General features: G+C 37.4%; 1 protein-coding gene across 1 annotated transcript; it reads left to right on the top strand.

The window, feature by feature from the left end:
- The first annotated feature begins 1,431 nt into the window (after positions 1-1,431).
- LOC100370171 (sushi domain-containing protein 2-like) lies at positions 1,432-26,274 on the top strand. The gene is made up of 20 exons (XM_002739072.4): positions 1,432-1,501; positions 9,393-9,541; positions 9,852-9,938; positions 10,453-10,695; positions 11,088-11,225; positions 11,980-12,142; positions 12,534-12,782; positions 13,956-14,259; positions 17,132-17,422; positions 18,005-18,270; positions 19,123-19,269; positions 19,386-19,544; positions 19,789-19,958; positions 20,771-20,909; positions 21,076-21,222; positions 22,004-22,114; positions 22,377-22,592; positions 23,156-23,317; positions 23,637-23,790; positions 24,770-26,274. Exons 1-20 carry the CDS (start codon positions 1,432-1,434, stop codon positions 24,870-24,872), a joined length of 3,468 nt encoding a protein of 1,155 aa, XP_002739118.3. The 3' UTR covers positions 24,873-26,274.
- The last annotated feature ends 1,161 nt before the right edge of the window (positions 26,275-27,435 follow it).

Raw genomic sequence — 27,435 nt, 5'->3', positions numbered from 1 at the left:
ACTATGGTGGGTGATTTGAATAAACAAAATCATTCACACCTGTGTGATTTGTGTTTTTCGGAAATGTACGTGCTTGTGTGTAGGGCAGGGAACAAACCTCGTGTTGAGCACTCTTTACAAAAATCAGGCATGATTAAGTCCGATCCTGATAAATTAAATCGCACGCATATTTAAAGTGAGTTCAATACTACTTCTGTCATGCAATTTTCACGTATCATGGCTGCCCCCCCCCCCCCACACACACACACACAACATACAGTACAAGATTAAATCGTTGTTTGTTTCCACTGACAAATGTCAACAGTAGTAGGTTCATAGTGTTTATTTTGTTCTCCTGTGTTATGTTAATATATAACTTTTATATATCGTATTGAGACTCAGCGTAAACAATCCATCGCTACACGTAAGGTGGCACGGAAAGACGTATGAAATAGATGCGTTAATTACGCAAAATCGTGTACCCGGGAAATCATGTCGAATTAATAATAATAATTGTTTATGTGAAAAAATACTAAAATCGCAAAACCTGGAGGGTTAAATAAGGGCCATGTTTTATAGTGGTTTAATTATTAATGACTGTTTCTAACCGCCGTGACCTTATATTGTTCATAAAGCACGTATACAAATTCTGAAACGATAACGTCATCATTTTAAAACATGAAAAACTACACAAACTCCATATTAAATAAATTGATCAACGAATATCAGGTTGTTATATGACATGTTTTATAACATATTTAATGCATGCACAATTGTTGTATTTCGTTTTCAATTGAAGGAAGGTGTTTACGGGTGTTCCGTCCTCGTTCGAGGCAAAACTAATTTCGCCAGGTTTGCTCAAATTCTTCTTTTATTGCTGTGTAGTTTAAATTAATTTAGATTGGAAAATATATTCCACGCGAACGTGAGCGACTAGAGACGACCACGGAGCAGGATTCGTGGACGGCGGTTTTAAAATGAGCTTGTAGCGAGTCGGGCTCAAAGTTCACCAACAGCCGAATAGATTTATATCGCGAGTTGGGCAGTTACAGGCTGATACAGCAGGTGTCAGTCGTCACGTGACTTGAGCAAACCTTGGCAAGAACTTCGATATCACCGAGCGGGAAATGACGAATACATGACGCGCCGTATTTTTTCTACATAAAAAGGCATAGAAACTTGTTACACAAAAATTGAAGTAAGCATCGCCGAATTTGTGCGGAGGACTTTTGGTAAAAATATTTTCGTATCTGTAGTTCGTGTAAAGAAAAGTTTGAAGGCACGCATCCGTGAAGATTTTAACACCCCTCCGTGGGCAATTTAGAAAGGTCCGATTGCCTTATCTCCGACCCCATCAGGAATCTTCGGTAAACTGTCTTCAACAGCGTACATTTTGAAGAGAAAATAGCTGAGTCCTTTTTCCAAAATTACACCTGGAAATACTCGGCAAATATGTCAAGGGACGTTAGGATACGTGTTTTTATCCTCCTAATGACGGCGACATTTGTTCAGCCGCAATACGGTAAGTCATTTTATGATCCAATTGTCAGGCGTTAAGGTGTGCGCTTAAAGACCGCCATTTTTTATGTGATGTTAGTAGTTAGTTTGGGGTCAAATGAGGATACGTGTTGTTAATTTCAAAAAACAGGGCTTAAAAGAAAATAATCACTTTCTTGTCCGATTTCATACGATGGCTAAGTATGAAAAGACCACAATAACATGTATATTTTAGTTTACTAAACATATATACATTACGTAGCTAGCGGTTTTTACATCAATTCTGCTCAACAACTCTGAAACATGGTTTCAAGGTTGTTGTTTTTTTTCTTTGCATTTTTGAAAATATCTCACGATGTTTTATTGTGGGCAATAACATCTCGGTTACTTATGTCGATATCATTTTTAAAATTAATACGGGAACTTTTGAAACGTCGCTTTGGCACCTTTTTTCAAAATGGCGGACGTGCAACAAGTGTGATCCGTTTTTTGTTTTTTTTTTATCGCGGCAGGTGAGTAATTCTAAAATGCTTGTATTCTCCATCTTTCGCTGTCGAGATGGATCCAAACATTTCTCGGTTCTCGGGAAAATAACGTTCCCGCATGTGTGTCTAAAAATAGTGTTTATCAGGACGTTTTAATGTGTCTTTTAAAACCGAATACTTGTAGGGGTGCATTTTTGCATTGCTAAGGACGAGACTGAAGTAACAGTCTCACGCACGTAGCCTCGTTTTGAACCAACGCCATGTTGTGTGCATGTCTGAACGATGATATATAATTTCGTATTTTTAAGTCAAAGCATGTTTTCATTAATGTACCAATAGGAATTTGGCAATTTAATAATTTTTATACCAAGCACAAATGAAACGAAAAATGTAAAAACGAAAAATATTAATATTCGGGTGAACCATGTGTGTAATGTTTGTTTTTAGAAGCCAATCATGTTTCTAGTTTAGTTCATGTTCAAATATAAATATAACTTAACTAGTGAAATAAATTAATTAAAATAAATTCAAAATTATGAATTAAATTTAATTTAAAAAAAATAATAATTATTATTATAATTATATTATAATAATATAATTATTATTATTAACATTAGTGTTTTAGTAAATTGGTTTCAATTGTAATATGTTTCAGAGTGTGTGCAAAAGAACGCTACCATGTTTTGTTTTTTGTACAAAATTTGTTTCCAGTTTTTAGTATTTATGAACAATAACTAACTTCACACTCATGTTCATTTTCATGTCTAAGTTTGTTATTGACAAGTTAGATGGTGGCTGATACAGCCGCATTTTTGACATATTTTACCACTTATTCATTAAGACGTAGGCGTGGTGGTGACACCTACTAAACAACAAACATCCCACGCTGTTTTAGTTTGTTTCGCAATGTTTCATTTTCTATGTGAAAATAAATCTTTATTTATAGAGCAAATAATTGTCGAAATTCACAAGTCCGGTGAACCATTCGCCAAATAACCATAAACCGTCTATCAGTTGTTTCATGCATTTGTATTGGCAATTACACGATTGTTTGGTACTCCTTGATAGTAAAACAAATGGAGTATGGGATAAATTGTTTATTTTCCAGATCAATAAATCTCTCTCTCTCTCTTTTATTCTCATGAAAATGTATTTGTTTTCGTCATTTATAAATTGTGACAGATTTTTTCAAAGAGGCGGTGACACTCACATTTTTAACAGACGCACGCGATCAATAGAAACTCGAATATATTTTCCCCGAGTCTAATCAGAACCCATGTCTTTATTTCATCCTGGCTCAACAACCATTGTTATGTGTTAGTCACCCCATCCCACGCTTTCCATCCGACTCCTAGCACAGAAAAAAGTGTTAGTCATCCCATCCCACGCTTTCCATCCGACCCCTAGCACGGAAAAAAAGTGTTAGTCACCCCATCCCACGCTTTCCATCCGACCCCTAGCACAGAAAAAAAGTGTTAGTCACCCCATCCCACGCTTTCCATCCGACCCCTGACACAGAAAAAAGTGTTAGTCATCCCATCCCACGCTTTCCATCCGACCCCTAGCACAGAAAAAGGTGTTAGTCACCCCATCCCACGCTTTCCATCCAACCCCTAGCACAGTAAACAGTGTTAGTCACCCAATCACACGCATTTCACCCGCCCCTAGCCCACAAAGTAGGATTATTCATCCCATGTCACGCTTTCCATCCGCCCCTAGCCCACAATGTAGGATTATTCATCCCATGCCACGCATTTAACCCGCCCCTAGCTCCCCATTCAATCAAGCACAAAAGGTAGGGATGTGTATCTAATTACTTTTAAACCCACCCACTTCCAGACCAATGTTTTTGTTATTACATACCGACTTCTAGACACAAATGCTAGACTGATATAAGTACTGCAAGACACAGTGCCACGTGATGATGCCATATATTTCCCAAGAATTTTTGGAGATTTCTCGAGCCTTTTATATTAAAAATATCCTGCAACTTCTAGACGTGTCACTATTGATAACCACTTCTATAGCGACCTGTGTGAAAACTATACCCCAATCGGGCGGCACGCATCCGTATAACTTTTCTAAGAGAGAACCCATTCCCAGGCTCCTAGCCCAGAAAGTATTGTTAGTCATCCCATCCCATGCCTTCCACTCGACATACAATACACGTGATCAATGACTAATTTTATTTTTATGTTTTCGCCAACATAAACATTTTACTTTTTTTACTCTTAATACTTTAAGATCACCATAATATTATCTAATAATTTTTGTGATGGAACCAGTTTATTTTGTCATTTGTATACCGGACAGACAACACGTGGGTACATTACCTCATCTTTATATTTCGGACTTTGAACCATATATTAATCATGTTTATCAAATATAAAAACACGTATTAGAAATCTCGTGTATTGACTCCGTGATTTTGACGGGTAACAGCGGGCTTTGCTCGAACGTGTTTTTTTATTAAGGCAGTTTGCTACCATAATAATATTCAAAAATCCCCGAGATCCAGCAAGAGGGGTTACTGTAATGTTCAAAATTCCGAAATAAAAATATAGGGTTTTTTCGCAAAATTACCTCAAAAATTGATCAAAATATGCATTTTTTGAATAGTACAATTGGTTCCTATGGCAGAAACATTGCATCATATCTGAAATTTTTTTTCAGTTACCTATGCTAAAAAAAGATAATATGTAGTGTTATGAGGGTCTAATATTAGTGTGACGAAAAATTTGAGAATTTTGAATATTAGTAAAAGTTATTCATGGAATAGTGTGTTTACATGGAATCCTATGGAAAATGCTCTAAAATTGACACTTTTTATATTATTTTGCATATGCTTTCTTGGAAACATATTCTTCTTTCCTCATAAAAACTTTAAATATGACCGCGTGCGATATTAGAAAGTTTCCATTTTTTCGCGCAGTGCGTCATGGGAAACGGCTGGAGCAGAAGACATTTATATCCAACGTAAACAGCAAAACAGCTAATTTGTGTCACGTTTCATCAGTATTTCGTCCTGCAGACAAAAAAGTCGCTTGGACGTTGTGGAATTGATATACATCTCTAAACAATATAAGTAATGTGTCAGGAGAATGGTGGATGATAGTGACTCTAGTGTTCATGTAAAGATAACAATGTTGTTGTTGTCAAAACTTAATAGTGGATAAAAGGCAATGTACAGAATGAAGAAGTAGACATGGTCTTAATGTTGTAATCATCTAAAAATGTGCCATTTAAATTAATTTATTAAATTAAATTAAAATTATTTTCCATTATAGGTAAATGTTGCAGGGATTTTTCATTACATCTGAATGTGTGATAGATCTTAGGTAAAATGGCCGCCGAGATCTCGGTAATAGACCTCAGGGAAAATGGCCGCCAAAATCTCGGTAATAGACCTCAGGGAAAATGGTCGCCGAAATCTCGGTAATAGACCTCAGGGAAAATGGCCGCCGAGATCTCGGTAATAGACCTCAGAGAAAATGGCCGCCGAGATCTCGGTAATAGACCTTAGGGAAAATGGCCGCCGAGATCTCGGTGATAGACCTCAGAGAAAATAACCGCCGTAATCTCGTTTAGAGCGAGAGAGCCACGAGACTTGTTTTTATCCTTCAAATAGCGTTTTATTCTTTCCTGTCATCGCGCCTATTGTTCCACAGATGTATGTATTCGAAACCGATAGAAGCGCAAGAACTGGTTTTATAAATTAAACTATCTCTGCATTACGATCATGGAAGAGAATGTCTAAATAACGCTAGTCATTAACCACAGCGTAAAACACCATGGTAACATGTTATTGGACTAAAAATATTAAATTTATAATGTTTAATTAGACGTTTGTACAATATTGTACTGAATAGACCACCATTCTACTCAGTACTATATAAACAAGGTGATGCTGTGGCATTTAATAAACGTATGGGTGGTGAGAAAAATATTAAAACAACGCGATTTCTGTATAATGAAAAATAATTGAAGAAATGTCAATAAAAATGTTGCCAGGCATATGCGAAAAATATACATAAACATCAAATTCTTCCAGCTCAACCCACCATCCCTCTCCCCGAGTTCGAATTTGTTACTCTGACTAAAGCCATAGTGATGTTATTCTATTTGTAGTGGACATACGTTTTGTGTGCTGCACATTCTATCATGGCAGTGTGTGGTAGATGGTACTTACATAGTAAATATTTGCTTGGTTTCGAGTACTTTCGATTGTTTTAAAATAACGACAACGGTGAACACAGCAGGCAACATCAATCCTGACGGGTTTGGTGACATCCCAGTGATGACTGTATCAAATAATCATTAGTTAATTAACAATATTAATTAATTAGTCATATTTTGTTGATGAGGCGCTATAACCGTTGCACATTGTAAACAAACAATGTAATTTACACGCTTTGTATAGGTCGCATGGGACCCCATATCGAACAGGACGGACTGCCACCTCACTGTATATTTGATGTCGAAAAGCAGTGAAAATAGTTTACGAAACACACAACTGCTCTGCAATCTATAATTAATAATGAAATGATCATCGATATGATCGAAACATGTACAAACAAGATTTTGATACAACTAGGAAAATCACAGGAAAGACGGGACTTGAACTTCACCCCGTTATAGGACTAATATCACATAATACATCCGCAAATCAGACATCTGGAAATTCGCACGAATTCGTTCGAATTGTCATTTCTGTAACTCAAATTTCAGTCAACCCATCTAAATATTTTTAAAAAAATGTATCGTGCATCTCGACAATTTATAGAAAAAATAAATTTCTATTATGTGGCCGTCGTATGAATATATACATAATATATATATATATTTGTTTCTGTATATGAGACACATTTTGTATTCCCCAACAAATCCTACCCAGCCCTTATTCTCTCCCACGCAAAAATGGTTGCGAAGTAAGTAGCGTATCGTCGTACACTGAGCATTAGTGCGGCCTCCGTACCAAATCGCTACATCACCCGTTAGTTAGCTATTCAAACCTCTTGACGTTAATCATTGAAATACTGAGTACACATGTCTTTACATTCCTCCTTGTTTATTGAGCTCCCTGGTGTGAACTTTGTACTGTCGCTGCATAAATGACTGAATGTTTCATCGTTGCAAAATTATGGTTGGCTTTGTTTTTTTCGAATACAATTATTATTTAGCTGTCGTGTGTGTGTTGTAAAATGCAGCGCGTCCCGTCCCGCGTTTTTATTGAACTGGTCGTATATGACGTGTGTCACTGATACGCATGCGCACTGTATTTACCTGCACGTATAGCCTGGGTATTACGCGTCTGTGGAATACTGTTTATTGCTAAAACTATAAATAATGTTCTAAGGTCTTTACTAAGATGTAATATCATACACACAAAACTTTCTTAAATGTAGATCCACAAAAAATCAAACTCCCAATCGTGTCTCAGTCTTCAGGTATATAAATACGGAAATATTTGACAAAACTACTGTTCTAATATGCTGGACGAATGTGAGAATTCTGAACCAAATAACCTTGTATGCGGCATGCCCGCTTCTTTACCAAAACAAATATTTTCTTAAATTTCTGTATTGGGTCAAGGTACATGAAGTTTCAATCTATACAAAATCTCTATTATGGCGGGAAAACGGCTCGTACAATATAAAAACCAATATCAAAAAAAAACTAGTCTCCGATCGATTATAAACGAACGCTCAATGTGATGTGTACTAGTATATAGTACTGAGTACGATCAAGGCTGCGTAGCCAATCAGGTACAATTTTGTATCGGTTGCGGCTTCGGTTTAACTAAATATTGAGAGACCAATCAGAGAGCAGCTTGTTTGTTGGCAGTGTTTTCTGTCTTTTATACATGCCTCGACTCAACCGCGCGACCATGGTAGCTAAATGGTAGTAAAAACAGACGTCACTGTGACGTCATTTGTTTACATCTTGCTAACTAGCGTGCCTCGCTAATTATTGATCAAAAAATAAATACTAACAGCATAATAAGAGCAGCAGCGGCATAATTGTGAACTCTGGTGCTAACGACCGGGTCTCGACGACCAGTAACTGCGCATGCGTAGGCGCGCGAAACCTGCCGTTTAGGGAAGTGCTGTATTTGGTTTGTTTCTTGACAATGCAGTTGGTAGTCAATCAGAACCGGAACTGTCGTTTATATTGTGAAATTTTAAAAGTTTATACAACCGAAATAAAAAAAAAGTTCGAGTTATTAAATTTTTGTTGAATTCAGACTACATGTACTTGCATTTAATATAATTGTATTTCAATAATCATTACTGTCGTTTACTTTGTCGAATGTTGCATATTTCGATTGTCTTTGAATTGCCCTTGCCCATAATACCAACTATCGGGTTTTAATTGCCCATCAGTGCTGGGTTTCGAATTCTTCGGTTGCTTGGCTTTCTTCATGGGCAAAAGAAAGACATTGCAGTGCAAAGCTACTTGCAACACAGTGCCTGATTGGCTACCTATGTAGTGTGTTAAGCAGTTTATCTATCAACAATAACTTGGCAAAACTGACGTCACAGTGTGACGTTCTATAAATGGTTGAATGAGGATGTATTCATTTAGATCAAACTAGTTTATTTGTTTCTGGTCAGCGAGCAGGTCATTTGGGAGATCCAATATATGACCAACATGCAAGGCAAACACGATTTTCATAGCTAAGGCTAGATAAAGAAGAAATAAAGCGTGTTGCACGGTCACGTGTTTAATAACTCAGAATCAGAAACAATTTTTCCTCTGGATTAGTAAATTTACGATGGTTGATTTGATAAAATAACGCAGTATCCAACCATCTAAATACTGATATCACAAAGACAATCTCATGTCGCCCTTAACGTATAATTTGCACACGAAGACATACAGACAACAGTGATGTATTGTCAGCCCGAAACTCGTGTGAAATTATTTAACTATTTTTAGCATGTTTTTCAGAAAATTAAAAAAGACTATAGCATGGAAGTATTCGTTCGATGATGTTCGATGATGAAAATACAATACAATATCAAATTTATTTAAAATTGCTCAAAAAGTCTTGCTTCTATATACTGCTTCTCGGCGCTGGTTTCATATCACTATTTAAAATATCCATGTATATTTAATAATATTTTCAAATACAATACAGAAAGATATTTTACTTAAGAGGGAGCTATGCTTTAATACTGAACCACTCTAGTGACGTAACATTGATCTAAAATTTTCTTTGTGACACACACACGGGGTAAAATTGGATGTTGTCTAAAAGCACTTATAAAGCGAGGGAAAACAAACAAGAAATTTTCCTATATGACTTTTGTTTAAAGATTTAAGGTTGGGTGTGCTATTACCAATCTGTCTGAACTGTGTTCTATGTCATACAGTGATGAATTGCACATTATACTTTGGATGGTGGCTCAAATCATTTTCTTTCTATAGAACAAACGGCTGATAATTTGGTAGAACTTTATCCATATGGATCAGGACAGAGAGATACGACGTTAGACTCAGGTGATGATCTGCAATCTCCAGCATCCAAGTTAGATTATGGGTTAGTGTTTTATGGACAGAGGCACTGGAGCATTTATGTAAGTACCATTATGTCTTGCAGAATTATCCTGGTGAAGTATGTCTTGTGGGATGAATGAGAATTATGGTGAAGTATGTCTTGTAGACAAATGATAATTATGTTTGGGTGTATCTTGTGACGGGTGAGGAAGTATGTATTGTGCAAGGATGAGGTATGTATTGTGGATGGATGGTAATCATGTTGTAGCATGCCTTGTGAATGGATGAATTTATAACTACTTCCTTAATATGTATGTGTCTGTGTATATACACATATACATGTTCTCTTGCTCAATTTCACATTTGTTATTTCATATTTCTCTTCAATAGGTGAATACAAATGGTTTAATTTCTTTCAATAATGGATTACCAGACCATAGTGAAACTCCAGATGCGTTTCCACTTGGTAATCTTGAGGTAAGAGGGTCATTTCTGTGTAGACAGCACTTCCGTGTTGTCAGTATCCTCAAACACTCAACATTCACCCATATGCGTACCTAGGTAGTTACACTCATTTTCATCTCAAGTCACGGGTATCATAACACATGATATAGTGAAGTTGCAGTATAGACTAAAGTGCCATTGAGAGATTCCTCAAATATCCATTTTCATACTATCAATATAAGCATACTGAATCCTTAAACTTATACCCATTACGTTCCAAATAAATGGTTTGTATGTCGCTTTATTGCTACTGATATCTAAAAAAAACAGTGTTACCACTATATGTTTTTATTTAAAGCGGATGAGTCGTCACTTGCGCATGCGTCAGATGGCCATAGTGTGTCATTGTTTACAAACAGACGTCTACTCATGAGCCTTTGCGTTTTTAGCGTTTGTTGTTATCATCGCTTGGGACTCAATTCCCGCGCATGCGCAGGTGACGACCCTCCCGCTTTTAGTAGCGTTAATTACTTCTGTTTTTCGGCAGACCTATCCTGGTGACACATATTACAATATGATAGCACCTTTCTGGGGTAATGTAGACACGTCGAGGCGTGGTAACATATACTATCGTCAGACTACAGAACGACTCATATTAAACCAAGCAACAGAGGACGTCAGACGTTATTTCACCGAAGAACAGGACTTCACTGCACTGTGGTGTTTTGTGGCCACCTGGGAGGAAGTTAGTTTCTTTGGACGCACGGACGAAGACAACCCACAAGATCACGTATGTAGTTGACTGTGAACGTCGGCTTATATCAATTTGGAAAGATAAAGTCGGCCAACATCAATTTTAACAATAATTGTGACCATGATCTATAGGAAATAGGAAATTATTCTAACAATTATCTTTAAAATGATATTAAAATATATAAAAATGGTCAAAATGTGTCACAAACATTTTAGAAAAAAATTTCACAATGACAATGAATAATTTAGGTCTTGATTTTTTACAAATGTGCTTGACCTCCTAAGAAGTTTCTCGCTATACGGGAAGAATTTTTTTTTTTGCGCCAGGCGTCAGTTTCGGACATTGAATGTCACTGTTGTCTCTCCTGACAACAGAAAGAAAATATTGATATGCAATCATGCTCACTTTCAAACAATGTTTCATTACAGCGGAATACATGGCAGGTTGTCTTGGCAACTGATAACCGGGCAACATTTTACATTGCAAGTTATCGTCGTGTCGAGTGGACGACCGGTGTGGAGAGTGGTGGCTCTGCGTATACAGGAACTGGCGGTACAACAGCCCAGGTATGAACAACCCTTTCCAGAGAATAGCGCCCTCTTGCTGTATTGCTTTAATATGAAGATTATGGTTTTGAGAGGTTTTACTATAATCCAGATGACGAATGACTAGAGGGGATTTCCGGGAATGGTGTATTACGAGTAACCTCCGTATCATTCGCGCCTTCTGGCATTGAAGCGTGTCAGATTGAGTGAAATTGACATACTAGTATTTTAGTAACAGTGTGGTCCAAATCAAACCGTGTTTACTGTGTTTGTCATTTAGCATAGAGTTGATCTGAGCTCAAAACATTGACTTGATTAACGAATAAACAACCAAAACACAGTCAATTTACCTACATGGCGTTTGTTCATTTACGTCACAGAAATGGCAAAAGAAGGCACGAGAAATTTGTCTGCACTTTTTTCTATATTCTATAATATTTCTGGAAATGAACGCTAATTTTGGAGCTAAAATTTAAGTCAGTTGTCAGTTTTAACTCACGAAATTTGGCTATAACCTTCTACCGCCAGTCCAAAACACTAATGACCGCCGCAACTCCCCCACCTCATCCCGCAGCGGGGCCACATTTTCAGAGGAATCAAATTTCATAGGAATTAAATACCCGAAACTTTATTTTTAAAATACACAATTAAATTAATTTTTATATTCTCACATTGATGATTTCCTCATTTAATTTTTTAATTAAAATAATATACTTTATACTACCTTTCCTATTTTCCTAGTGTTAGTTTATATGAATCAGCTTGTTCGTTTCAGGTTGGTTTCAACGCTGGAGATGGCCTCAGTTATTTTACGTATGGTGGTTCCCGTACAGCAGATATTATCAATTTACCGTGGAGCAGCAATGTTGAAGAACCTGGTAGATACGCCTACCGTATAGATGCTTACAAAGTTGACAGTGGCGGCTGTGGTGGCACTGGTTAGTACAGTCGTGATCAGTAGTTGTAAAAGGGTTAGTTATTCACTGGGTTTAAATTTTGCTTATTTCGCTGACTGGAAAATGCGCTAAATTAAAACCTAGTGAATATGTAAAATTTAGCATAGAACACATTATCTAAATGATAAAACCGTGAATTTAAAACCCACTGAATATGCCTGAAATGCTAAATCAGTGAAATTTAAACCCAGTGAAAATTAGTCATTTTACAGTAGCATAATGTTGGTCTACAGTACATATGTATACCTCTCAATATAAAATGGCGTATGTCTATAATATGAACATAACATTCGTTTATATACATATTTTAACGTCTCAGTAATTGTGGCAGGAATTTACATTTACGATACAACTTATAATGTTTCTATTGTAGGTCGCCTGCACTTCTTTCCACATTGGGGAAATCTTCTTGGAGGCGATAGGCTCCTTGTTGGCGGGTCCTGCTGGGATACAAACAAACCCTATTTTCTAAGAATCGGCATCCAGGAATTCAACTGTACCTATGAAAGTGTGTTCCGATTGGAGTGCATCACACCTCCCTTCTACGAAATTGGTGATATTAGGGTAGACCTGTCACAAGACGGTGGTGTCACATACCCGTACAATGGACGCTGGATCATAGGTACGTTAAATCACGGGGATCAGAATTGAATTGTCACATTCTTGTGAAAGCCTAGGCATGTGGACGCCATTCCCTAATTCAGCCTTTCGATATGTAGCGCCCTCTAACAACCAAGCGCTTCTGCGACGTCCACATTACACCACATGACGTAACTAAGCGAAAACCAGATAGTTCACTACGATAACTACGATTGGATGTGTAGTTGTTCGTTCGTCTTTTAGAGTACGGTAGTTCTCTTAAAATCATGAGTTTCTATTGGCGGAACGAGAACAAGATGTTAAATTTGCAGAATTGATTTTTCAGTCGCTAGAGGGCGCGACATAACTACGGGTAGAATACCCAAGATTCAGTATTGGTAGTTCTGACTTAGAAATGAGATTAAGACTGTTTATAAGTGTCTATAACTGTCATGGTTTGGGGTTTGGAATATTTATTGCAAAATTCATAGTATATTCAAAATGGTGTTTGTTTAATACGACCGCGAAGAGCTTAATGAATATATATTTGTGCTAACGATACAATCATTGTAATTCTACCATATCAAAAAATGTTCTCAAAGCATTCGGTATCAATTACATAATCAGTTATTGGCAATGCTTCAAAAGTCACCTGGGTCAAATAGTTTTCCTAATGATCAAGTGTTTTGCCATGATACGGTACATAAATAAATCAGTGAGTATATAATATTTGCATTCATCAATGATGTCAGTGAACTGTGATCGTTACTCGAACCGCGTTCGATGCCGCCTTTTAAGGCAGAAGCCGACTCATAATTGTTAGGAAGGTTTATTATTGGTTTATAGTGTATCGTCATGGAATATTTTCCCACGAAAATTTATTTTTGTGTGTTCCAGTACCAATTGTTGAGGAAATCGACTACATTTTATTAAAAAATTGATATTTTTTAGAACAATTCAATAATTGTATTTGTCATGAGAAATTATCGTGTTTTAACACTTTTCAATAACCTGATTATGGTAGTAACAAAAAGTACCCCATCGGTCATGATATACACTTTCTCATAACCTATGTCACCGCCCTACTATTTGTGATGACGATAGGGACAATGGTAAAGGTTTTCTAGCGTTTTTAAAATGGCCGCCATTCACTGAATTGCAACCATCATTTTCTAATTTTTCACGAATGATTTCTTGTCTATGAATTTGTTACCAGAGCCCCCAATACAGGGTAAACTTGACCATAAAGTTACGCGTATTGATTCCCACCTCAATAAATGGAACGTTGCGGGACATGACCTGGAGATTACTTGGGACAAAAACGAGTTTGAAACTTCGTATGTAACAATAGAAGCGATGTCGTACCGGGAGGATCTCAATTTCCCTACATGGGAGCTTTTAGCTGAACTTCTTTATCAGGAGGTGAACGACGGTAGAGCAACGTTTATGGGGCGGCCTGTGGAAGGAGCCACTCACACCATGGCAGTGGGAGCAATTAGAATTCGTCCATTTGAGGGCAGGTGAGTTAATATGCTTATGTAAGTTACTTTTGAGTGATAGGTTACACCTGGAATATATGTATGTTCGTGTAAGTTACTTTTGAGTGATAGGTTACACCTGGTATACATGTATGTTCGTGTAAGTTACTTTTGAGTGATGGGCTACACCTGGTATACATGTATGTTCGTGTAAGTTACTTTTGAGTGATGGGTTACACCTGGTATACATGTATGTTCGTGTAAGTTACTTTTGAGTGATGGGTTACACCTGGTATACATGTATTTTCGTGTAAGTTACTTTTGAGTGATGGGTTACACCTGGTATAAATGTATGTTTGTGTAAGTTACTTTTGATGGATAGGTTACACCTGGTATACATGTATGTTCGTGTAAGTTACTTTTGAGTGATAGGTTACACCTGGTATACATGTATGTTCGTGTAAGTTACTTTTGAGTGATGGGTTACACCTGGTATACATGTATGTTCGTGTAAGTTACTTTTGAGTGATGGGTTACACCTGGTATACATGTATGTTCGTGTAAGTTACTTTTGAGTGATGGGTTACACCTGGTATACATGTATGTTTGTGTAAGTTACTTGTGAGTGATAGGTTACACATGGTATACATGTATGTTTGTGTAAGTTACTTTTGATGGATAGGTTACACCTGGTATACATGTATGTTCGTGTAAGTTACTTTTGATGGATAGGTTACACCTGGTATACATGTATGTTTGTGTAAGTTACTTTTGAGTGGTAGGTTACACCTGGTATACATGTATGTTTGTGTAAGTTACTTTTGAGTGGTAGGTTACACCTGGTATACATGTATGTTCGTGTAAGTTACTTTTGAGTGATAGGTTACACCTGGTATACATGCATGTTTGTGTAAGTTACTTTTGAGTGATAGGTTACACCTGGAATACATGTATGTTCGTGTAAGTTACTTTTGAGTGGTAGGTTACACCTGGTATACATGTATGTTTGTGTAAGTTACTTTTGAGTGATAGGTTACACCTGGTATACATGTATGTTTGTGTAAGTTACTTTTGAGTGATAGGTTACACCTGGAATACATGTATGTTCGTGTAAGTTACTTTTGATGGATAGGTTACACCTGGAATGCATGTATGCTTGTGTAAGTTACTTTTGATGGATAGGTTACACCTGGTATACATGTATGTTCGTGTAAGTTACTTTTGAGTGATAGGTTACACCTGGAATACATGTATGTTCGTGTAAGTTACTTTTGATGGATAGGTTACACCTGGAATACATGTATGTTCGTGTAAGTTACTTTTGACGGATAGGTTACACCTGGAATACATGTATGTTCGTGTAAGTTACTTTTGATGGATAGGTTACACCTGGAATACATGTATGTTCGTGTAAGTTACTTTTGACGGATAGGTTACACCTGGAATACATGTATGTTTGTGTAAGTTACTTTTGAGTGATAGGTTACACCTGGAATACATGTATGTTCGTGTAAGTTACTTTTGATGGATAGGTTACACCTGGAATACATGTATGTTTGTGTAAGTTACTTTTGAGTGGTAGGTTACACCTGGTATACATGTATGTTTGTGTAAGTTACTTTTCAGTGATAGGTTACACCTGGAATACATGTATGTTCGTGTAAGTTACTTTTGATGGATAGGTTACAGCTGGTATACATGTATGTTCGTGTAAGTTACTTTTGATGGATAGGTTACACCTGGAATACATGTATGTTCGTGTAAGTTACTTTTGAGTGGTAGGTTACACCTGGAATACATGTGTGTTCGTGTAAGTTACTTTTGATGGATAGGTTACACCTGGTATACATGTATGTTCGTGTAAGTTACTTTTGAGTGGTAGGTTACACCTGGAATACATGTATGTTCGTGTAAGTTACTTTTGATGGATAGGTTACACCTGGAATACATGTATGTTCGTGTAAGTTACTTTTGAGTGATAGGTTACACCTGGTATACATGTATGTTCGTGTAAGTTACTTTTGAGTGGTAGGTTACACCTGGTATACATGTATGTTCGTGTAAGTTACTTTTGATGGATAGGTTACACCTGGAATACATGTATGTTCGTGTAAGTTACTTTTGATGGATAGGTTACACCTGGTACACATGTATACTTATGTAAATTACTTTTGAGTGGTAGGTTACACCTGGTATACATGTATGTTCGCGTAAGTTACTTTTGAGTGATGTGTTACACCTAGAATTCATGTATGTTCGTGTTACTTTAGATGGATAGGTTACACCTGGAATACATGTATGTTCGTGTTAGTTACTTTTGAGTGATAGGTTACACCTGGTATACATGTATGTTCGTGTAAGTTACTTTTGATGGATAGGTTACACCTGGAATACATGTATGTTCGTGTAAGTTACTTTTGATGGATAGATTACACCTGGTACACATGTATACTTATGTAAATTACTTTTGAGTGGTAGGTTACACCTGGTATACATGTATGTTCGCGTAAGTTACTTTTGAGTGATGTGTTACACCTGGAATACATGTATGTTCGTGTAAGTTACTTTTGAGTGATGGGTTACATCTGGTATACATGTATGTTCGTGTAAGTTACTTTTGAGTTATGTGTTACACCTGGTATACATGTATGTTCGTGTACGTTACGTTTGAGTGATGTGTTACACCTGGTATACATGTATGTTCGTGTAAGTTACTTTTGAGTGATGTGTTACACCTGGTATACATGTATGTTCGTGTAAGTTACTTTTGAGTGATGTGTTACACCTGGTATACATGTATGTTCGTGTACGTTACGTTTGAGTGGTAGATTACACCTGGAATGCATGTATGTTACTTTTGGTCCTCAGACACCTCACTTTGAGATGACTAATATTGTGCCATGTTCGTTCGCAGCCCAAGACGAGCAATATGGACTGATGTCCACATGCTGGGTTATTTACTAGAAGAGGAATACCAATTGGATACTCATGTGTGGGCTGGTGATGAGTGCCACACGTTCTATGTTGCCCAAGAAGGCGCTGTTAACTTCAGAAAAGATTTATACTACTGCCCTTGCAACTTAACCATGGCTATTGCAGATTTTGGAAGATTTGAACCAGATCCGGATTGTACCATGGAATTTTATAACAGTCCTTGCACATATCACCCTGGCGCAAAACACTGCGTGTTTACTGTCTATAACAAGTAAGTATGTTACGTTGTGCACAAGTGGCCACTCACTTAAAGCGCGGTAGTCGTCGCGCTGCGCATGTGCGAGTTATATGGGTCTTATGTAAACAAAGATGGCGACTTTGACTGTTGCGAAGATCAACGAGTCCGAACTGAGACGTTTCCAAGCCTTAATTAAGTAATATTCATGTTATTGGAAGGTGTCGAGGGAGTCACCGGTGGTAATCAGTGCAAGTCGCGCCAAGGTCAAACCTTATACTTGTGATTTCCATTTGAAGAGCGCATTGGATTGTGGGAAAATCAATGTTTATCAACACAAATGTGGCACATGCGCAGCGCGACGACTACCGCGCTTTAAAGGGCGGTGGCCGTCACGCAGTGCGTGTTCGTAACAAATAAAATAATGTATCGCTGTGAACATCGCTATGAGTCTCATATCGATCAGCACGCGGAGCGACGACCACCACCCTTTAAACGTAACATTTTTTAATCATTTGTGGACAAAAAGAAATCATATCCAATTGTAGTTATCGATTCTTTTGTGTGCAAACCCGCCAGTCTTACATCTTGGTAATTTGTGTACTCTTTCTTGTTCAGTCACCGAGGTTCCGGTTCTACTTGTTGTTACGACTGGGAGGAACATCTCATCTATGTTGGCGATGACCCAGTCGGAGGTTACTCGTCGGAGGCCCACATATGGGGCCAGAGACCTTACAACCAAGCAGGAAGGGTCCCTGCTCTGTCCTGGTACAAGGCGGATTTCCTGTATTTCTACGAGTGTTGCATCTGGTCAGAAAACTGTGGATATTACCAGCAATCTAGACCTACTGCTGATTGTTGGGAGTACACTCCAGCTAGGCCAGGTAAGCAAGTACATACCGCGTACAACACAGTATAGACGAGAAGTGTAATAGGTGATTTCCCTCTACTGCGAGTTCTCGCGTAATGTGTGAAAGGTGTATCCCGAACCTCGGCCGAAAAAAAAAATCGAATGATTTGCTTATGAACTTTTTGTTTTCATAGATCAATGTCAAAATTAGGCGTCGAATACTTCGAAAATACTTGCAGAATTGTGTCCAAATGAACAAATACGTAACAATTTTGAAACGAAAAATTCTGATATATATTTCACCTTTTTTATGGGCCGAGTGCTCTCAAACGAGGCAAATCGCGTCGTCTTCAAATAATGAGCCTCGGCATGTTACTAGGCATACGTATTATGGGGGTGGGGGGCAACTTCCCGTTTTTTTTATAATAGATTATCATATACCGTACCTCTTATCGCCCGCTACAAAAACAAAACGCGTTATTTTAAATTATCTCCTGTGTTTGCGGTAACGCCGTGGTAAAACTGTTATTACACCTACATGTATAAGTTATTTGATAACACCTTTATGCATCACAAGCTCGGCGCTCCCGTCGCGCGGTCTAAGAAGTATCCAGTTAATAAGAATATATTTATTTAAAACATTATTATCACAGTCAAACTTACTAAATTAAATGTCATATAAGGAATCCTATCAGTAAAAATGTATGATTTTTTAGAAAAAATGAAGAGATATTTTCCACTAAATAAACAAGTGCAAAAATGTCAAATTCGAAAAATTGTCACGTGACCTTTTTTTAATTGTTGGTAACCCAGTGGCATTAACCAATAGTAACTAATATTTCGCATATCCATACAATCAGTGTCTTATTTATTTTTTTCTGCACAGCTTCTGTTTATGGCGATCCTCATTTTGTAACCTTCGATGGTACGGAGTATACGTTCAATGCTAAAGGAGAGTATACGCTTCTCAAGTGGAACATCGACCCGGAATTTGAAATTCAAGGGCGTTTCACACAAGTTCGTGATGTAGATGGTATGTATCCACTTGATTTAGCTTTGCTTGGTCACTGAATGGCTTAGCATTAAAATCGCGCCGGCGCCTCTCTGGAGTATTTAATAAACTACACTATATTTGTGTTTACGTTCCAGGTATGCCTATGCAAGCCACAGAATTGACCGCCCTGGTGGTAAAAGAGGGGAAATCCGACACCGTCCAGATAGAGGTCAGTCAACGGAGAAATTTAGAAGTTGGCGTTAACTCTCGGCTGATTGATTTTGACGATGATGTAACTCGAGTAGATTTTGAAGGTAAGATGAAATCCCATTAAAATGACTATTTTCTCGATGTTTAAAAACTTTACAATGCATTTAGATTACCAATTATTTAAATGTCCATTATATTGTCAATATTTCTTTCAAAACTTATGATTAGGATCTATATTAAAAAATGTCGGTGGGAAAAATGATGGCACTCAGATGGTGGATACCGCGCGAACATGACGTTGTCTTGTTTCTAACAAGGATTCTAATTATCATTATATTATTCTCCTAGATGTATCTGTGTATACTCCTGATCGTATTGACCCAACTACGCCATTGAACCCTATCAATCCCAATATTACCGAGGTGTACGTCCGATTCGAATCTGGTGTGGGTATCAAATGCCAGTCGCATAATGCTCAAGTGATGGCGTGCATAGTTTCTCTGCCACCTACTTTCAAGGTACGTACCCATAATTCAGTTAGTTACTGTAAAGTGACTAATTTTCACTGGGTTTAAATTTCACTGATTTACCATTTCAGGCATATTCAGTGGGTTTTAAATTCACGGTTTCGTCATTTAGATAATGTGTTCTATGCTAAATTTTACATATTCACTGTGTTTTAATTTAGCGCATTTTTCCAGTCAGCGAAATAAGCTAAATTAAAACCCAGTGAATAATTACCCCCTTTACAGTACTTAGTTACGGTACTGTGTAGACTATGAGCGATGTGATTAATAGAAACAACGTGGATGGGGCGAATACAGCAGATTGGGGTGAGGAGTCAAATCCGAATTCTCTTACAATGCACCTTTCCATCAGTGGCGCCCTCTAGTGACGAGCCACTTCTGTGACGTCATAACGCTGCGGATGGGTATAACCAATGTCGCTGTAATTCAAAACTCTTTTTTGGTACTGTAGTCGTCACATAGTTTATAGCGAATCAGACAACATGCATTCTTTATTAACAAGAGGCCCAGGGATTACGTTAGTGAAAAAACTTGCATGCATTCTGTGTACAAAAATCTTTTTGTACTCAAGTGCATCCCTCTCTTATATGGGGGGTCCGGAAAGTTAATGCTATCTCTGGAGAGATCAAAACAAAACAATATCCACGTAATTACATCAATTAACGTTACAGGTTTGTGTACAAATCGTTATCTGGGTATAACAGTGATTACGCTGTTGGAAATATTAGCATATATACTAATTATTGCTGCTGATTATGTGGATAAGGACGATGTTCTAACTGTTTATGCTTTTTCTTCTAAAGGATGCCGCTTTTCCAGATCTGGTAGGTTTGTTGGGTAACTATGATTATGATCGGTCAAATGATCTCACGGCTAAAGATGGCTCCGTCACCAGCCCGAATGCAGATGATCAAACTATATTTGACGATTTCGGTCAATCATGTAGGTACCTTGCTTCCTTCTCGTGTGAACTTATTCAACGTTAAATAAAAGATTAGTTTAGGTACGAGCTACAGCTACACGACAAAAATAAAATGGTGGATATGATGACCTACTCAGACATAAATACACTGAATCCATGATCTAATTGACTGTATCATATTTTCAGGGGAGGTCAATCCGTCTATGTTTCATTACCATACTGGTCGTTCACACAGTACATACCAGGACGACGATTTTGTTCCTGACTTCGAGCCACCCGATGAGAGCACACTGGCACCAGATGTTCGTGAGAATATGGACATTGTCTGCGACGGTAAGCTACCACATATGTTTCTTCGCTGTAATATTGCCATTGTGCGTTACGAACATTGTGACCATCTGATTATGCGAAACCAAGAATTTGTAAAATTAGGGTATGTAAGGGTGTGATATACGATGAAGATCCCGCATGATTTGAATAAATCACACGAATTGCGAGACGATCACAAAATCATAAGAGAAATCACAGTCCCTCTATCGATAGAGGGCCGGGACTGTGGAGAAACCTACCTTTTTCTCGAATCTCTGGCGCATGTGGAAGAATCGGTTCGTGTTCACCTCAGACCATTTTGGTGTTTCCGTGCTGATTTCCAAAGATTTTTTTTTTTTTTTTTTTTTGAATGCGGCGATAATCTTCTCACTTCTGTTTTCGCAATCGAACATTTTCATGCACTGTGTTCTTTGACGCCATTGGTAGAAAAACAATCGATTTACGCGCGCGGAATGGGATCGCTTCAAACTTAACTCGCGTTTCGTGCGCTCTTTATCGCATATCACCGTACATGGTTATGTCAGTGGCATGCCCTTATCTTATACATCCTTAGTAAAACTGACTCATATATACAACATACTATATTTGCGATATATTGAATATGATAAATAATCACGTGTACTGAAACTAAGGCGAGGTTATATTCGAGACTAAAACACTAAAATAGTTCCTGTCTCTGTGTTGCACATTAGTTCGGAAATTGTTTAAATCGAATATATCTGCGAGCCTGGGTGGCGCCTCGTTTTTGTTTTCGAATTTACTAACAACAGAAAGTGTTTTGTAGGTAACAAGTACTGTGAGTATGACGTAAAGACTACCGGAAGTTTGACGTATGGTACTGCCACCAAATCTGCGTACGACATACACTGGAGCTTTGCTAATGACACGTTCAAAGGTACGCCTGTTGTTGTTTTTTATTACCACAATGTCAAAATACTTATATTCTATTTTGAATCACCACGATGTCGAAATATTAATATTCTAATTTGTATTACCACCATATTTCAATATAAAATATGCAATATGGATGAAGCCATGTCATATCATGATGTATTAAGGACGCTAAACGTTGGGAACACGCGTGCCGATTGCCATTGTACATCTCAAAAGACAAAACAAGGAAGCACGTGTTCATATGTGTTGTTATTCCACCTCAGAAACCGTATGTGAGTATATGCGAACTCCTATCAACGGAACGAAAGAATTCATCTGGCCGTACGTTTCACACAACATGGTTGATTCCAAAGCTCATTTCACTTGTGACTACCCGTATACACTGATCGGAAATTACGTCAGACTGTGCGAGGAAAAGGATGAAGATATGGGTCTCATTGGTCGATGGACTGGTATTGAACAACACAACGACTGCATAGGTGAGGATCTAACACATTCCCAAACACGACAGATCTGATTGCACTGTGGAATCATAGGGAACCATTGTTTACACTAAATTAACAGTGTACTAGCGACGGATGGCAACACATTATTTTTCTTTCACTCAGTTTTGTTCTACTTTTTCACTGATAAATTCGATTGTTTTTTCTAAGATGGGCATGCAGTTTTTTTATTTTTCAGTTATTGATATTGATTTTTTTCTATGCATTTTTTTCCATTCTGCCATCGCCTCGGAATTTCTCATGATGTTATTCTATAAATAAAGTTGGTGTGATAATATTAACGCAAGACTTTATTTCGCTGATTATTAGTGTGATTTTTCACGACTTTTTCTCAACTTATCTATAATTTGTAAAACGTACGATTGCATATTTTAATTGAAATGTATCAAAGACTACTTTGCGGAAGATGACTCTAGCCGGATTGTTAATTGCGGTGAAAGGGTTCCACACGTAAAATACATTCAATAGCACGCAGATCACCCCGAATGAATATGCTATCAAGCACAGAAACACTGAGTTTTTAATTTTCTTCACCACAGACTTTGGATGCCCTCCTCTGAATACCTTGTATCACGGTGGTTACGAGTGGGACTACGCAAGTACTGTATACCCAATATGCGATCCACCATATATATTATATGGCCCTGACTTCAGGACTTGTCAGAATGGCGTATGGACTGGACATAGGAATGAATGTTATGGTGAGTAGTTAGCGCCCTCCAGCGACGAAGCGATTCTGTGACGTCACTATGACGTATCGACACTGTCGACGGTATGACTTGTACACGAATGGTGTATACACTGCTTTGTCTGAGCCCATTCTTTTGGGGCCGTCATAAGAAAAGCACGTATCGTTGCACCTATACCTAGCGACAAAATGGCCACTTTTTTGCATTTCCATAGTTTTGGTTCTAATCAAGACACGTGTCAAAGTTAAACGGGCCAATCAACTTTGAGTATATTTTCAAGCAAATGAGATATTGTCAAAAATTATTATTATTTCTCTTTCTCTTTCAACAGTCAACCTTCCAACTGTAGGGGAAATCATCCTGGCCGTCGCAGTGGTAGTTATTTTCGTAGTCATCGTGCTTATTGTGGTCTACGTGTTACATCGTCGTTCAAAGAAAAATGAGCAGGGTGGATACAGCGACGAGAAGGGGTACCCCGAAGAAATGTGAGTAGTAACACGTACATTAACGCACACTTTCACAAAGTTCTGATCAACTGAATAACTTCTTGCTATCTTCAAAAATAACTATAAGGCTTTCTGAATGATTTGCTTGAAACCAGACAAAAATGTTGAAATTTGTTCGTTCGCTGCAAAATTGTCGGAGGAAACTGCATGAAAAATCAGTAACATTTTACTTCGCAATTTTTTGCGGTAACATATGTCGATTAAAAAAATAGAATTGCATACAACTGATTTAGCGATGTACTTGTCTCGATATGTTTACTTTAGGTCATATTATATCGAACATTGACAATTATAATATCACTTGGACCAAGGTTTCAATTTAATCGCAACTCACGCATGCGCAACTCATTCATATGCTTGTAATGTCATCGGCTGCACCATAGTGTCTACTTTATACAACAATCGTAATGTAATAAACCATTTTCCGCTCACTGTGAGATCCCGCGTTATGCGTGAAATCGAACGTAAAAACAGAACCAGCAAAGGTCGTAGCGTCTTAGTGGCATCAAAAACATCGCATGAGATTCGACAAATGCGAAACAATGTGTTTTTTGTCCACGCTTAATGTTCTATACATTTTTGATGATGGTTAATGTTGGTGAAGTAGGGAAATCTTAACGCCAAAAATAGGCATTTCAGCATTGAACTATATAAAAAGTGAAATTGAAGTTCGAAAACAAATCATTCGATGTTTATGGCGTACAAATGGTAATATGGCGGATTCAAGATGGCCATGCCCGTAATGGTTAAAGCGGGGAGTCGTCACCTGCGCGTGCGTTAGATGGCCGTAGTGCATCATTGTTTACAAACAAGCGTCTACCCATGAGCCTTTGCGTTTTAGCTTGTGTTATCGTCGCTTGGGACTCAATTCCCGCGCGTGCGCTTTATAGTTGTTGTATTTATTATATTGTATCATGTGCACACCAGCTGACTGTACTGTGTTGCTGTTTCGTTACAGACCGACCACGGATTACAAGGAACCACTGGATGACGATAACACCCAATACGTGGACGAAACTGATGATCTTGAATCGTCAACACACAAGGAAACAACAGCTTAATTGTAAATTTACAATGGCGTAGTTAATCTCTACTGATGGGCAGTCGTCATAGTTACGAGACTATGTTCTTTGTTGTCTCTTAGGGGTGTAGATTTGTTCTTGTCTCGAGAATATTAATAGATTTTTATTTTACCCTACACTTATGTTGAATAGCAGCTTGAGGTGGTTCGTTATAATTCTTCTTGACCAAATCACCGTCACGGAATTTTGTATTTTGAAAAAACATAGATCTGTTTTCTCATAATATTTGAAGTATTGAAATGATAATAATATTGACAGCTTACCGCCAACATGTTTGATAGTAGGCGTTATGTATGAATCGTAGGAATATTCAAGTTCAAATTTTAGTATTTTTTGAAAACAAATTGTTTGAAAAGTCACTACTCCAGCTGCCATTGTTGAATGTTGGGGGTTTTAGGCCATGATGAATGAGTTCTTTGTTTGCCCATTTTAAGGATGTGATAAATAAATAAGTCAACTTAAATGGTATATTAAAATATAATAAATAGATTATGAGTTGAATAATTGTTTTAATGAAGTTTACTAGATGATGTTTCGCGGGGCGAGATTTGAATTTAAATTCTAAACATATAGTGTCGTATTTACCAAAAGTTATTTTAATCGTGCGACATAGTACATGTAAACAAAGAATTAACTTGCATTTTCCAATTATCGTAGCAAACATCGTACTTCACGTGTCTGGCTTTTGAATGATTTTTATACTTCTGTTGTCTTTCCTTCTTATGTAGACATTTTTTTCAGTGTTGTTATCAAGTTATAGATAACCATAATCAGTGCTTCTTGTCGATTCTAATGCGATCTGTATTCAAATCGTTTCCCATAATTCATGGCTATCGCGCGATATGTGATACGGTCATGCGATATATGATGAGCTTATGCATAATAACAATTTCGTGGTTGTTTGACCTTTTTTAAAAATTTATTGTGTTTCTTACGTTATATATACATACGTTCCTTACATCTAGAAATCATGTCCATAAAAAATATTAAAAAAATATGTATACTGACTTCACGAAAAATGGCTTGTAAATGTGGGTCAATTTAATCACGTGAGATTAAAATTAGTGCATAAATTCTCGCGAGATGTATTGTTTCTTTTAGTTACGCCATATTTTACTTAGTAGACCTGATTTTTTAACACAGCAAACACGTTTTGAAGCTTTCGACTGGAATGTAGATAAATAGAATGTTTTTTTTAACAAAAATGTATAATCGTATCAAATTTGTTTATGATACTGTATTTTGAACGTTGTTTGTTGATGACGATTGTTTTTTCTTAATTTGAAACCTTTGAGATAATAAGTGAAGATTATTTGTTTAAATCCAAGCATGTGTAACTCGCAAATATTAATTTTACAAAATAAACAAATAATATCCCAAACTAACTGGTGTGCGTGTTTTTTATTAATGGTGTTTTGAAGTCACGTGATTAAGTATGCGGCGTATTATAGAGTGTTTTAATAAAGTTCTGAAAGAAAGTAATATATTCAAACATTCTTTTCAAAATGTACTCTTTATTTAAAAAACAAAACGCTCTTACAACAACTTAGGAATTGCCAAACTGTTGGCATGTCATGGAAAGCTTGTATGGTTGTAGAATGAAAATAAAATCGCGCCCTCTGGTGACAACGCGGTTCTTTTATGTAAATAGTGGGGTGCAATAATACTCCTGCTTTGTCATGGCGGGAAATACAAACATGTCAGCTGGCTGATAGTCGATAGAAGGAAATTTTATTTTTGTTACGTCGATTGGTACACAATATTACGCGTGCAAGTTTACGTTACATCCCAACTTGAAAACGGCATGATGCGCACGCATCTTCGACTTCCGGGAAAGTGGTCTATTAAAAAGTCGTTCGAAACGTCTTTATCGTTTTGATCTGTAGTCGTCCGTCACTGAAGATAATGGTTTTGAGAGATTTCATTATAGTCTTAAAATACATTTTACCTGAATGCGTCATTTTTAAGTAAAAGAAGAGCCCCGTCACTGGAGGGCGAAACAAAACACAGGCCTAGGGGAGCAACTAGCCGACGTATGTATATAAAGCGAAAAAGCAGTATTCCTGTTGGAAAGTAATGTGGTAGAATTCTTTCCAAAATGTACTAACCATTATATAATGTTATTATTCGTACATTCTTAGAAGTAACTTGTGTTTTAGGTTTACATAAAGTACACGTAAATAACGCCCTCTAAGCGCTTCTCTGGCGTCAAGATTCAAAGTCACTACTGTGTTTTGACGTATATCTGCCTGTAATATAGAATATGTTAGAGAATCTTGCAAAAAAAGAAAATATGTTAATGTGCTGGCAACTACTTACGTCACAAAATCGTTCAGTATAGAAAGCTTCTACATACTCGGTATTTGTAAATAAAACTCATCACTTGAAATACTCGTGTAAAGAGTAAAACAAGCAAACGACCTCTATCACTGTCTCTACCAGCGCCCTCTTACGATAACACACTTTATGTAACGTCAATGACTGAAGTGCGGGCCAAAACCAATTCAAGTTGGTGCTTCGATAGAATTTACACTGGCAGGAG

The sequence above is a fragment of the Saccoglossus kowalevskii genome, chromosome 5, assembly GCF_978046115.1.
Source record: "Saccoglossus kowalevskii chromosome 5, keSacKowa6.1, whole genome shotgun sequence".
NCBI classification, from domain to species: domain Eukaryota; kingdom Metazoa; phylum Hemichordata; class Enteropneusta; family Harrimaniidae; genus Saccoglossus; species Saccoglossus kowalevskii.
The sequence above is the reverse complement of the archived record's forward strand: the minus strand, read 5'-3'. Positions and strand labels throughout refer to the sequence as shown.

Bases quoted from the DNA above. Each gene is read 5' to 3' on its own strand.
- LOC100370171 (XM_002739072.4), top strand. From the start codon at position 1,432: ATGTCAAGGGACGTTAGGATACGTGTTTTTATCCTCCTAATGACGGCG. The intron at 9,542-9,851 runs GTAAGTACCATT...TCTCTTCAATAG, and splicing joins AGAGGCACTGGAGCATTTAT to GTGAATACAAATGGTTTAAT. The intron at 21,223-22,003 runs GTAAGCTACCAC...AGTGTTTTGTAG, and splicing joins TATGGACATTGTCTGCGACG to GTAACAAGTACTGTGAGTAT.